Source organism: Hemibagrus wyckioides, linkage group LG06, assembly GCF_019097595.1.
Source record: "Hemibagrus wyckioides isolate EC202008001 linkage group LG06, SWU_Hwy_1.0, whole genome shotgun sequence".
Lineage (NCBI taxonomy): Eukaryota > Metazoa > Chordata > Actinopteri > Siluriformes > Bagridae > Hemibagrus > Hemibagrus wyckioides.
Genome location: NC_080715.1, coordinates 4,250,271 through 4,265,475, shown reverse-complemented (window position 1 = coordinate 4,265,475; position 15,205 = coordinate 4,250,271). Strand labels below are relative to the sequence as shown.

At 40.9% G+C, this 15,205-nt stretch overlaps 1 protein-coding gene across 1 annotated transcript; it reads right to left on the bottom strand.

Annotated features, from left to right (window-relative positions):
• Nucleotides 1-2,032: 2,032 nt before the first annotated feature.
• Nucleotides 2,033-9,546, bottom strand: LOC131355099 (E3 ubiquitin-protein ligase TRIM35-like). The gene is made up of 6 exons (XM_058393333.1): nucleotides 8,877-9,546; nucleotides 8,373-8,468; nucleotides 8,053-8,283; nucleotides 7,902-7,924; nucleotides 7,697-7,815; nucleotides 2,033-3,600 (listed from the first exon to the last, which is right to left on the bottom strand). The coding sequence occupies exons 1-6, from the start codon at nucleotides 9,273-9,275 to the stop codon at nucleotides 3,056-3,058; spliced, it is 1,413 nt and encodes a 470-aa protein (XP_058249316.1). The 5' UTR covers nucleotides 9,276-9,546; the 3' UTR covers nucleotides 2,033-3,055.
• Nucleotides 9,547-15,205: the final 5,659 nt, after the last annotated feature.

Below are 15,205 nucleotides of genomic sequence, written 5' to 3'. Positions count from 1 at the left end.
AAGCGTATTACAATCTACAAATGTGTTGTAAATAATGCTGTTGTGCTATACCTAGCATAACAGGTATGATGAACAAGCATAAGATGCCTATGTTATAGAATAATAAAATAAATAAATAAAATAATAAACTTAAGGCACTACCCTGTATGTCCCTAATTGCTTAATTAACCAGTCTAATTTATCCTTACTAATCAATAGTAAGCATGTAACGTTAGTAGATCTCTCCAGAACCAGTAAAAAGGTGTTTTCAGTGTGGAGCATGCCAACCTGGAGTTGAATTGGACCCACACAGTAACAGACTCTTCCACTGCCAATGGGATTTCCTGTGATAGAGTGGATATGATATTCAGTGGTATTTACTTTCTTCTTGAACCCAAGTTGGTCACAGAGGCTTGAGGAGATGAAATTGCCAGCTGACCCAGAGTCAAGGAGGGCATGGACTGAAATAGCAGCGAGCGAGCATTGTAATATAAACCTGTTGCAGTCCTCTGCTGAACCAGCGTAGGGCGCTGGATTAACCATGGGACTGTTGGAGTCTTGGAGCGCTATAAGAAACAGAGGTGGAAGCGGCAGGTGGCGGAAAAGTGGTGGTAGGCGGCTGTAAAATCCTCCGTAACGACTCCACCGGCTCTTGAAAGGGGCCCGAACCCGCTGGGTTCATACTTTTGGTTGTCTGGTCTTCCGTAACGTTAACCAGAATAGACACAGATGTAGTGCAAAAACCCAAACGGGTATGTTTATTGAAAAACACAAAACGGGAAGAGAGACGGAAGAAGGGAATACCGGAACTAAGAAGACAGGCTGGAAAGGAGTAGCAAAGCGTAGCATAGCATAATGCAAGGTAGAGAGTCTTGGCGTATTCAACGTATTTCCTGAAGGAGACCAGACAGTGAGTGAGTGGAAGGAGTGCACTTAAACAGAGAAGTGGGAGTGATTACGTAACTAGGTGCAGGTATGCTGGATTAATATTCGGGTGATTGGGCACGTTGGTTGGTGAGGGAGTCTGGTATACCCGTGACAAAGCAAGCATGAGCATCACTGTTTCTAGCATTAGCATTTCGCTAACATTAGCATTAGCCATTAGCTAGCCTCAACATTTAGCATTAGCTTTAGCATTGACCAACATTAGCAAAAGGCTAAAAGGCTAAATAGAGAACAATAACTTAGCAACTAGGCAACCAAGGTCAAGGGTTATCTGGAAAGAAACAATTTAAAATTCCACCTAAGGCATGGGAAAAATCAACACCCTAATTAATAATAATAATAATTGATAATAATAATAATAATAATAATGAATTAATAATAATTAACTAATTGATAATAATTAACTATTAATGATAATTAATAATAATAATTATTATTAATAATTAATAATATGCAACACAAATCATCTTAATAAAGATAAACTTGAATAATCAATCACCCAATGTCTCCCAATGCTGGGAGCTCCTCAGTCACACACTCTGGTCAGCGGGACCCCGATCTGCCCGTCCCACAGCGCCACTCAAATGATGGCCAGGGGCGGTACAGTCAAAATCCAGTCAACTCAGAGTTTGGTCATGCATTCACACACGTGCAGTCTAGCAAACGCAGTCTAGTAATACTATTAATACTGTACAATTAGTAATGTCCAGCTATTTATATTAGTATCAGCTATTATCAACTTAGGTAATCTGGTTTAATTTGTGCAAGGAAACTGTGTTTCTGTGTGCCTCTAACTCATGGCCTTGACTATCCACACACACTTACACATACATATAACTCGGACAATACACAATAACAAACACGCATGCGTCACTGCACCATACAGTGTACTCTGGGTCCCCCTAGCGGCTGTATGGTATAATACACCCCAGATAATACACAATACCCTGACGTCTTCTTTAAGTTAAATACTTCAGGTTATATTTCTATTTACTTTATAAACATAATACCATTCATATTACCTTCTTCTCTAGTAACCTTACAACACAACACTCGCTCTGTATATTACTCTAGAGCTTACTGATCAACATTTGTTTATTTTTGCATTAAACATACCATTAATGTGTTATTGTTGTAACATGTCACAGTTTCTTACTTCTTCACATCAAATGTCAGAATATTCATTACTCTGTTGTGTTTATAACCAAATCTGGTCACATAACACATTTAACATGATAAAAACACTAACAGTACTGACACACTGACAGTATGTAATCGTACACTTTAATTTTTTCCATCTGTTCAGCAGGCTTGATCTCTCTGTCTGATTTAGTGATGGTAGATTTCATTGCATCAGTTCTGCTGGTAAATCAGAGTCCATACGAGGCTGAGCTTTCAGTGGTGATTGATTTGCTGATTTCGGATAAAATCGTGCAGTGTGAACTTGGCATATGGGAGATACGCTCATGAATATAAATGATTCTCCTCCTGCCATCTCCTCCACTGTACAGTTTCACACATAACACACACAGCCAGCTAAACATTTCACCCAAGATTAACAGCATAGTGCTAACACGTACAAATACAGTAAAGACATGAGCTTTCAAAGTCTCAGGTTATTTCAAATGATTTAAAATACATCAATAAAATTAAATCATCTATTTCAGATTTCAAATTCTACATTTAAACAGACTTTTATTATTTTAATTTCCTCCTGTGGTTTATTTGTGTTGAAGCCCTGAACTGAAAGCTGTGGAGGAAAAGGTTATATGTAGTTATTTAAAATTAATAACACATTAATCTTGATTTAATAACTCTTTTTTTCAACAGAGTAGATCATTATTTTAACTTAAAATCAACCTTTATATTATTTAATAACCTGAAATTTCAGAATATATCAAAATTCTACATATAATGTTTAGTAATCAGTATAAGATATTCTATCAATATTTCCAGTTTTCACATTATTTTGATTTCATTGACAAGGTGAGCTGAAATAATGTCACAGCACTTCAATAAACTTTTCACAATGAACTGTTCAGTGCTTCTGTAAAAACAAACTTTCACAAAGAATATGAATCTTTTAATCTGCAATATTTCATGAATGATCTGGAATAAAACAATATCAGCTCTAACTGATCTGATTCACTCTTACAGAGCACTGAAGTGGCAGGATCTTTAGAGGAGATTCTTTACCATTAACATATAGATATGGCAGTAATTTGTCAGTAAATGTGTGTGTGAAAGTGTGTAAGTGTGTGTTAGTGAGAGGGTCAGAGAATGACAGCTTTCCTCTGTCCCAGTCCAGTTTCACTCTGATCCTCTGGAGTTTCTGTTTTACTGAGAGGTGAGTGAATGTCTGTGGTGTAGAACCTGCTCCATATTCACCATCATAATACCACACACACCAGATTCCACTTCTGGAGATTATCTCCCCCTTCCTCTGAGCAGATTCTGTCATCACACCCACATTCCACCATGTAGGGTCTCCAACTTCAACATCCCAGCAGTGTGTCCCTGAGTTAAAGCCCTCAGAGCCCAGGATACACCGATATTCATCAAATCTCTCTGGATTATCAGGAAGTTTCTGTTCCTCATCACTGACTCTCACAGTGGTCAGATCATCAGATACAATGAGTTTAGGAGAGACAGTGTTGGGGTCCAGAGTTACAGGTGCTGAAACACACACACACAAACACACACCCACACACACACACACACATGATGGAGCTAAGCTAACTTCAACATTACATTCACATGGAACTAGCTAACATTTACAGAAACCAAGAAATGCTAACTGTAATTACAAAATTAACAACTTGCCTTATGCAGTTTCCAGAGTGTGTTTAAATTAGAGATGTAACCAATCATTATAACAATCCTAATTCTATGATAACTCTAAAACTTTTATAAACCACTGAAACTGGTAATAATAATAATAATAATAATAATAATAATAATAATAATAATAATAATAATAATAATGCATATGGATTTAGACATGCACGCTTCCAGTGAGTCCTTACAGTAATGTATACAATCATAGCTATAACAATCATAATTGTGTTTAAATTACTAGTGATAATTGTAGTTGTCTAGTAATCCCATGTGCAGATATTTATTGAAGACAGCAGGCAGAATCGTAAACAGGTAAGCAAGCAAAGAGTCAAAACCCAGAAAAGCAAAACACTAGCGAACAAAACAGAAACAGAAACCGAAACTCGTAATCAAGGCAAACAGGCAAGGATCATACACATCAAAGACTAAGCAGGCAGTAAACAAGGCTTGGTACGTGACACTCGGAAACGATACTTCGTGTTCAATAGAGGGAGCACGCTTTTTTTTTTTTTTTCAACATGGCGGCGTGCATGGACACAGCGGCTAGAGGCTCTCCACAACCGTGCACTTTCTTGTATTTTTATTTGTATTTTCAGTTGTTTTTGTCCCTTTTTGCCACGGCTATGTCTACAGCAAACAAGACTTGATAGGTATAGGATTACAGTCAAAAATGGAAATAACCTGGGCCTATACAAGGACTCACAATATCCCACGGGAAATAGGGAGACCACCAGGAGCACCGTGGATTGTTTTCGGGTCAAGCAGGCGACGGAGGCGGCACAGAGAGAGAAAGCAAAAGCGGGGATGTAGAGCAGGCTCACTAGCTCAGCTGAGGAAGCAACCACGCAAACCTCCGCTACCTTCTATCTTCCTCACTAATGCCAGATCCCTCGCAAACAAAATGGATGAGTTACAGTCACAGATCGCCTACAACCACCTCGTCCGTGAGTGCTGTCTGCTGATTGTGACGGAATCCTGGCTACACCCTCAAATTCCCAATGCTACGGTGGAGCTAGCAGGCCGGAGTATACATCGCCAGGACCGCAACAAAGCCTCCGGTAAGAGCAGAGGAGGGAGGCTCTGTGTGTATGTGTTTGAGAACTGGTGCTCGCACAGCAAAATAATAGACAGCCACTGTTCACCGGACTTAGAGGCCATGTCTGTCCAGTGCAGACCGTTTTATCTGCCACGAAAGCTAACGGTGGTCATTGTTACTGCTGTCTACATCCCGCCAGATGCTAACGCTAGCATGGCGCTCGGACATCTCCGACACATAATAAACAAACAACAGATGGCGCATCCTGACGGTGTACACATCATTGCCGGTGGGTTTTTAACCAAGCATGCTTAAAGACTGTGCTCCCCAAATTCTATCAACATGTCAAGTGTCCAACTAGGGGGGAAAACACACTTGACCATGTCTACTCTAACATTAAGCATGCCTACAGAGCTAAACCCTTTCCTCACCTAGGAAAATCCAACCATCTCTCCCTGTTTCTTATCCCAGCCTACACATCCCTTAGGAAGAGATCAAAACCAACGAGTCAAACCATCAGAAGCTGGCCTGACAACGCTCTCTCACAGCTCCAAGACTGTTTTGCCTGTACGGATTGGAGCATATTCCAACAACAGGACTTACAACAGACACATACAGAGACTGTACTTTGCTACATAAGCACATGTGTAGGAAATGTCACAATGGACAAACGCATCTGGATTTTCCCAAACAGGAAACCCTGGATGACAAGCGAAGTCCAGATGCTGATCAGAGCTCGTAACGTGGCCTTCCAGTCAGGGGACATCTCATTGTACAGTACTGCCAGGGCCGATCTGAGGAGAGGCATCAAACGCGCCAAGGAGTCGTATAGGAGGAGGATGGAGGGCTACCTCACAGACAACGACCCACAGCTGATGTGGAGGGGCTTACAGGCCCTGACCAACTACAAAGGCCAGGGCCCAACAAACATGGTCAGCAGCAGCACTCTGGCAGAGGAGCTTAACAGCTACTTTGCTCGCTTTGAGACCACCAGACACCGACACCTGCACACACTGCACCACAACGACTCCGACTCCAACTCCACACCTCTCTCTTTCCAGGAATATGAGGTGAGGAGGATGCTGAGAGCAGTAAACCCCAGGAAAGCTGCTGGACCTGACGGCATCCCGGGCGCAGTGGTTAAAGCGTGCGCAGATCAGTTGGCAGGGATACTCACCAAGTTGTTTAATCTCTCCCTGATACATGCCATTGTCCCGCATTGCCTGAAGGCTGCCACCATTATCCCCATCGCAAAAAAAACAAACATAGACAGTCTCAATGATTACAGACCTATAGCCCTTACATCCGTCATCATGAAGTGTTTTGAGCGATTAATCTCTCAGCACATCAGAGACTGTCTCCCGCCCTCTTTTGACCAACACCAGTTTGCTTATAGAGCAAACCGATCCACGGAGGACACTGTCGCCATTACACTTCATAGAGTGCTGTGTCATCTAGAAACCCGAAAGAGCTATGTGAGGATGCTCTTCGTGGACTACAGCTCAGCGTTCAATACCATCATCCCGGACATACTGGTCGCCAAACTGTCCACTCTTCGGGTCCCCTCCCCCACCTGCACCTGGATTAAACACTTCCTCACAAACAGACCACAGTCTGTCAGACTCGGCCCCTACCTCTCCACCACGCTCACACTCAGCACTGAATCCCCTCAGGGCTGTGTGCTGAGCCCTCTATTATATGCCCTGTACACCTATGACTGTACTCTATCCCACCTAAACAACACTATCATCAAGTTTGCAGATGATACCACAGTGGTTGGGCTCATCTCCGGAGGGGATGAGACAGCATACAGGGCTGAAGTAGAGAACCTGTCCGCCTGGTGCTCACGGAATAATCTGACATGCATAAAACTAAAGAACTAATTATGGAGTTCAGGAAAAACAGACCGGACCATGCCCCCCTTTTCTTCAATGGAGAACGTGTGGAAACTGTCTCCAACATCAGATTCCTGGGCACCCACATCTCAGCTGACCTCTCCTGGACTCCCAACATCAAGGCCTTGGTGAAGAAAGCTCAGCAGCAGGTGCATTTCCTGCGGGTCCTCAGGAAGGACAACGTGGACAAAAAGCTGCTGATGGCTTTCTATCACACCTCCGTGGAGAGCACACTGACATACTGTCTGGGTGTGTGGTATGCAGGCTCCACAGCTGAGGACAGGAAAACTGTGCAGAGGGTGATAAACACAGCTCAAAAAATCATCGGCTGCCCTCTGCCCTCCCTAGATGACATCCAGGTCTCGCTGCCTCGGGAAAATCAAGGCCATCGCAGGAGACTCCTCACATCCTGCTCATCACCTGTTTGACTTGTTGCCGTGAGGACGGTGTTTCAGGTCAATAAAGGGTCGCACCACCAGACTAACAAACAGCTTCTTTCCCTGGGCCATCCGGACTGCAAATAATCACTAATCACTGAACACCAACACACACACACATTTTACACACCCTACCTCATTAAATGTATGTATTGTAAATTTTGTATGCTCTTTTTAATTGTTTATTAGGTTAACTATTTATTTGCATCTTATCCATTTTATTCAATGCACTGGTTTTGAGAAGAGTAACCACAGTTTCGTTGTACTTCTTGTGCAATGGCAATAAAGTCTATTCTATTCTATTCTATTTTTAAAAGCCTTAGAACCGGAAACCAGGTACGCACAGTCAATATTCGGGCGAGGGCTCCCTCTGGTGGTCTGGACTTGTATGCACAGTGACAATATCAATATCAGTAGAATCACTTTGATTTAACAAATGAAGGGGAAAAAACTGAAAAAAATTATTACTGATTAATAAACATGAACACACACTTTCTCAAAGAAAGAAAGAAAGAAAGAAAGAAAGAAAGAAAGAAAGAAAGAAAGAAAGAAAGAAAGACTCTTACTGTATTGGACAGTGTCCTGCATCTTCTCCCAGACTCTGAACTTCAGGTTGGCCAGATGTTTTGCCACATGGATCAGTGCTCCTGAAAGCTCCTCTGGATGCTGCAGTGTGCACTGGGCTCTGCAAAAACATTCAGGAGTCAGTGTTGCTGTGGCTTTGGATTCAGAAACACAGAGAACCAGAGAGACAGGAACCACATCACTCACCTTTTCACTGTGGCCTTGTAGTTCTGGAAAACAACAAAGCAAATATCAGTGGATATGATTTACATTTTTACACCACTGAAATGTGACGTTTCTGATGATGGAAAGAAGTTTGACTTTCTCACAGTATAAATACTGACTAAATGATCCTCACTTGTAAGAACAGGACGTCTTCAGCTCTCATCTCCTCTTCTATGGCTCTGATTGTGTCTGAAAGAGATGATATGTCTCTGCTCAGCTTCTCAATCTTCTCCTTCATCATCTGACTCTTCTGCTCCTCTTCCTCTCTCAGTGCAGTGATCCTGACTGCCTCTTCATCTCGTAGAAACTGGTGAAGCTTCTCAAACTGCTCCTTAATCTGATGCTCTGTGTGTTGGGCCTGAATCTGCAGTGAAGAGGAAATCAAATGAAATAGAACTGATTTTACAATGATGGAGAATAGAATTCTATCAAAACCATGTTATTGATTGTAACCTTTATATGTTCTGCAGTCTGACTCCAGTTCAGTTTACAGTCTTTAAAGATCTTCAGTTTCTCCTGTAGGGGCTTCAGTACAGTTTTGAGCTCCTCCTGAAACAAATCAACACACTGCATGGAGACTCTGTGTTTCAGCTCTTATTGTACACATCATTAACTCAGACACTGTTTATTAAGAGGATTTAACTGTAAATATGTTCAATATGAGTTTATAAATAATCTGGGAATATTAGCTACAGTATATTCTCCTTTAACAAGCACTGAATGAAGATTTTAAAATACACCAGATGCAAAAAAACATTTCATACATTATATATCTGCTCCTGTTTATGCAGGTGACACGTCAGATGGTAAAATTTGTATATGATGGAATGGCTGACTTATAGATTTGATAATTACATGAATAAACTGTTCAAAAACCAAACGTAATACTGAACCTATAGATGTTGTTCTTTCTTATTTTGTACATGACAAATGACCTCAGATGTACATTTTATTTACCTTACAGTCTGTTACTGCCTCCTCAATGGGGCAGAATTTGTGGTTGGTGTGTTTTCTTGAAGTCTGACACACCAAACACACCGGCTGTTGATCGTCCAGACAGAAGAGTTTGAGTTTCTCACTGTGCAGACTGCAGACTGTTTCAGACCCTGATGAAGAGCTCTGATTTCTCTTCTGTAAGAAAGTCTCACACAGGTTCTTTAAGACCAGATTTGTGGGTGGGTGTTGTAGAGATGACTTCCTCCTACATACAGGACATTCTCTGGATTCTTTGGCCTCCCAGAACTGCTGTAAACACACTTTACAGAAACTGTGACTGCAGAGCAGTAAAACAGGATCCTTGAAGATTTCACAGCACACAGGACAGGAGAAATCCTCCTCTGAAAACTTAGAAGCCATTTCATTTTACTGCTGCTGTTGTTCTCTCCAGTCCGAACACTCAGAGTTTCACTTTCACTTTGATAAAAATTAAACACACGCTGATTTCAGGATTGTTTAGGTCCAGTTAGTAATCACTTCCTTACACAGGGCTGAAAATGAGACTCAGATTTCTCCATAAACTGAGAATAAACCTAATCTCACCAGAGCAGAACACTGCAGACTGTTTATGAAGGACTGCAGTCGTCTCAGACTCCACACTTCCTTAATAGGAGGAGTTTTACAGAGACACGTTATAACCTGTTACAGTCATCAGTTACATCAGAAACAGCACACAACACCTACTTAAAGGAGCAGTAGTCCATTTTTTATTCCTTATAGCCTGAAAGTTATCTACAATGTGATAAAAAAAATAATAGATTAAACAGATTAATGAATGGCTTTAGCACAAATGTATTAAATCACTGAGAAAACTGTTTTGGAAAACTGACTTTTGGTCTTGTTTGTGTTTTAATGTGCCTCCCGTCACTTATTTTATAGGCACTGTACTCTAGGTTCTGTGGGCGGAGCTTCATGAGCATGGGTTAAACCATTTAATTGTCAAACCCACTGATACCTAATCTTACCTAATGCACCTGTCAGAAATCACTGGGACAGTTCCCTGCCAGACCACTGGAGGGGGTGCTGGCAGGTGAATTGGTGGAGTCTGCTTTTTCTGTTTGTATTCCCTTGTACTTTTTACCTTGATGTTTTCCCCTATATATATATATATATATGAGCCCTTGTGTGCCTGTCTTTGCCAGTCATTGTTTGTTGTGTGTTTCCACGCTTGCCGGTCCGTTTGAAGGACTGTTTATGTTTAGTTTTGTTTTACATTTTGTTCAGTACTGTTTTTCTCCTGTGAATAAAGCAGTGCTTCATTTAATCCTGCACAAGGGTCTGATTACCATGGCGTGAGGGCGCGGTGTCCACGGAGCTCCGGGTTTGAGCCCCACGGAGTGCGGGCAGCCTGGACGTTACATCACCTTTAACCACTAACTACAGATGAATTAACAGCAATTTTGTTATAAATTAATGCAGTGATGAATCTGAGTTTTCTGATTTGAGAATAATGATTTATTTCATGCAATTTGTTAAATTCTCCAAATTCTCTAAATTATCCAAATCATTCTAATTCCCAGTGGGATGAACTGGATATCAGACAGAAAAGCCATTCTTTCCACATTTTACTGTACATTAATACCTGATTAATTTTTAGTTCATTGTGTAAGTGAATTAAAAATCTATCAGTGTGTTTCTGACATAACTATCTGTAAAAAAGTACAAATTACACCAGGAATGCCTAGGGAGGTCACTGGGGTCATCATGTGTTAGTATTATCTTGATCTCTTATTTAAAATGATTTTGCATTCATACAGTAGAAATAGAAAGAGAGAGAGAGAGAGAGCGTTGGTCACATTATCTTTGTAGGTGCACCAGTGGCATTATAATTTAAGAATCGTATGCACCGAATTGCAGAAAGTTCTGGATCATACACACCACTTTATTAACATTATTAAGAGCTTCAGTAGCATTCAAACATCACCAGTGTTTATTACATAACTCTGTGTCTGGAACATTGTCTTCCAGTTTGGCTTCAGAGCAAGGAGCAGTGTAGAGTAAGAGCTTCCAGACAAACGTGTTATACTCCCTGATAGGGATGCCACAATACTCAATATAATATTGAACCGTTCGGTACGACCTCCACGGTTCAATACGCATAAGTGAACCGCGTTTTTTCGGTTTTTCCTTAAAACAATAATAACCATGCGTTTTATTACTCTCTGAACAGCCTGTTTGTGTTTGCCTGTACTGTATGTCTACGTGCTGAGACAGACACGCCTCCCCTCGAGTAAATATCCAATCACTGAGCGCTAAAGTTAGGGGCGGTAACCATGCTTGCGATGCTGGTGTCAGATTTCACTCTAACCCTGGAGAGCGGTGAAGTGAGACAAATACGAGGAAGCAGCGCTGTCTTTCAGATCTGTGGTGTGGGAACATTTTGGATTTGTTGTGGACTATGATGCCAATGAAACAAAAATGCTAAACAAAAAAAATGACTGTGTTTAAGCAGTGTTACACACGAGTTACATACTGACATGGAAATACTTCCAACATGACCACACAATTGCAGCTCCATCACCCAGAGATATCACTGTGTGGAATCAGGAGGGCAGAGCAGGTAACACAGGAACCCAAAAACAGTCCCCTATTTGATTCCTTCCAGCATTCAGACACAAGTGGTTCTGAGAGACACAAAAAATAATTATAATATAATAATTGCTAAAGATTTGCAGCCGTTTCTGTGATCGGTGATGTAGCGTCTCCAGGTCGGCTCACTTGTTCATGGGGTCCATTGCATCCTTCTCAAAAACTCAATTAACTATTACACAGCTCACAACTGAGCTATCACTACTTATAGTCGTTTCATTATACCTCAACCGACATGCTGTAACTCATGGGAGCCAGGCTCCGGGATGTCTGATGGCTCTGGATAACCAATGACCCGAATTGACCCCCCCCCAACGAGACTGGAGACAAATGCCTCCATGAATGTTGGAGTTCTGCAGACCATCAGTACTGATAGCCCAGCCTCACACCCCTGGGACTTCCCATCAACTTGTGACCTTAACATGCAAATCACCCTGCGCCTAGCAGTTTTACTGCCGTTAAAGTCAACAAGAATTCCCTAATCTAAACCAAATCAATGCCTTGACCGGGGGATGACCAAAGTTCTGACTGAAGACACACATACACACACACACACACACACACACACACCCAAAGTGTCTGGAAACGCTCATCCTGACCCCCACACACACACATAAGGAGAGTTCCTTGATTCAAGGTTCAATAAAACAATAGTAAAACCCTACCTGACCCATGCCTAACACACCTGTATATGTATTCCCCTTTGCCTTTATATTTGTATGGTGGTATTACCACTCATGACCTGTTGTTCTGTGTTTTCATGAAATAGAACATGTTTTATAAGATAAGAATGTATGTTTTAATTGCTTATACCCGGTTTCCTTTCCTCTCATACTGTCTCTTTCGTGTCTACTATCAAAATGATCCTCTTTTACTTTTATAAGCAATAGTGTAGGCCATGTGTTCATCCAAGTACATAATATGAGCCTACGATACTTTAATTGAAACTTTATCCATTCCTGACTTCACCATAAAGTATGCAAATGAGTGACCGAGCAGAGACAAAGAAACTTTTCCCTCCAAAAGTTTCAGGTATTGGATTGGTCACTCTGAAAAACTGGGCGCGAGCAAGGGATCAATAAAAACCCTAAGCACCCATCTATCGTGGCTTTTTTAGCTCAGCTTTTGTTGCTCAGCTTTTTGCTCTGCTCAGCTCGGTCTGGCCCCTCGGGGGCCAACCCCCTCTCCGCTCTGCTGTCGGGGGGCCCCCTGTGCGCCTTTTCTTCCCAGCACGACCTCTTCAATCGTCGCCCGACTCGACTCCGATCTTTCTTCGGGACAAGACTTTCACTTTCTTCTGAGACTTTGCCGGCAGCTTCAATTGAAGAACATTTGTTTGCACCACCGAAACATTTTTCGTCTCCAGCAGAATCTCTTGCTTACCCCGAGGACTTTGAATCTCCGAACCTCCTTGATCCACTACATCAGGACTCTTATCAACGAACCAATGCAAGTAAAAGTTACTAATTACTTTAAATCCGCAATTTTAAGCTGAAGCCCCTTTATTAAGGCAAATCCTAATTACCTTGACGATTCTCACACGGTTGTAATCAAAACTCCATCTGAAACTTGCCATATTTGATCTTTTCTCTAGTTCCTCTCTTTCTCTCTCTCGCTCTCTCTCTCGTTCTGATTTCCTCCGTATTCTCTTCCTTAATCTCCATCTCTTTGCCTACTTATCTCCTCTCTATGATCCTTAACCTGTCTTTTATGTATGTGTGTCATAGTTAGTATGTGTTGTGTTTTTCTGTTTTATTAAATGCATTTTATTCACGAGTGATTGTCTCTGTGCTTTGCTCACAGTTTCAGGGTCCCTGAACATTGCTCTTGCTACGTGCTAAATTACAGCTAGTACTTTATAAGTAGTTATTCTTTCGTGGCCAGGAAGATAACTTTCCCTGGAATTAATACGTAATTATACTGTCTGTTCGCTGGACGAACAAATCAAATAATTGTGTTATTGATTCTCTGACCATTAGTTCTAAGAACCCCCATTTGAATATTCATAATTAATTATAACCAGTTATAATTACACTTAAATATTAAAATTTTGAGCTAAATTCGCTACAGTGATGTGGGCTTTATCGGCAACTTATAAAAGTGCTCGAACCGCGTTACACACTACCGACACGGACTTTTTCCAGACCTCTACGAAAAAACGCGCAAAAATTGAAACCGAATCGGCTAATGCGCAAAGCCTCGCAGATAGTTGGACCTCATGGGTAACAGAGAGTTCTCTCACCATTACTGTTCATTACAGAGTGGATTAGGAAAAAAAGAGCGCCGTCCCCTGTAATAAAGTCATACAAGCACTAATTTTTATCTCACTATTTTCAGTACACTATGAATGTGTACAAGTGGATTTTTGCATTTAAGTAAAATAAAGAGAATTGCAACTAAAACCAGTTTCTTCTTAACATACTTACTGTTCCTGTCACCTAAACAAAGAATAATGGAAAAAAAAACTTTAATTTGCCAAGCCATCTGAACCGAACCGAATGTATTGAAACGTGGGTTAACTGTATTGTTGCATCCCTACTCCCTGAATTGAATTCATTATACTCGTTGAAAATAATTAGTGGGAGGGGGAGAATCAACAAAAGGCTAGAAGCAAATTATCAGGTGTTGGACTACTGCTTGTAAGGTTGTGAGTTTAAATCCCAGGACACCATGCTGCTAGTGCTAGGCCCCTGAGTAAGGCTCTTGCCCCTCATGTGTATAATGGAGATAAACACAAGTTGCTCTGGATAAATATAATATATGATTTTAAAAGCTTCTCTGAGTTCTTGTTAAATGAAAATATACTGTAGTTAATATTGTCCCATTATGTATAAACCAGTGGTGGGTAAGTATCTTTTTCCAGGATCTGTCCTTTTCTAAATTTTTTGGAGACTTTTACTTTCACTCCACTACATTTTGAAGTAACATATTATAATTTCTACTCCTTTACATTATCCCACATCTCTCCTTACTTTTATTTAAAAAAAGAAAAGAAAAATAAATTGTCTAATTACAGCACAGCAAACCAAGATACAGTGTGCATTATTGTTGAATGAATCGTTTTTGATTTCATTAAATACAGTGAGTGTAAACGGTTCAGTAGAGCATTAAAACTGCAGTGTCTCAGAGTGAAATACTGTAGACTATGATGGCAGAAAACCCTGACCCCATCCCTCCACCTGCACACCCATGGCCTGTGGCCTGACCTGCAGGATTTGTTTTAAGTTGTAGAAAGGAAGAACGTCTTTAATATTCAGATGCTTGCTCTGCCTCCTCAGTAACATACGATTTTTTCTTACAAGAATTCAACATCATATTTGTGAAGATGTAGAGGTGAGCTAGATGTAGATGTTACTATCTTAAGTATAACATAAATTTTAACAGGAAAACCTAATTGATCTCAAGTCCTGCTGTTTTCCAGCCCCATGTTCCCTTTGAGCTCCTTGACTTAGAATAATGTTAACTGACATCTGGATCATGATCATTTCTCAGACCTTGTATTAAAAGGCATATGTGAGTAGAGACAGATTCATCTCACCTAAAATGAACAGTTAATTACAAAAAATGACAACATTAGAGCTAAGAGTACATTTTTATACAAGTACTTTTGTACTTTAACTCAAGCAGGAATTCAGATTCTCCCTATTTCCAATTTGGAAACATCTGGAGCTGTTCCAGGGTGGGGGGGTGGGGTTCATCTG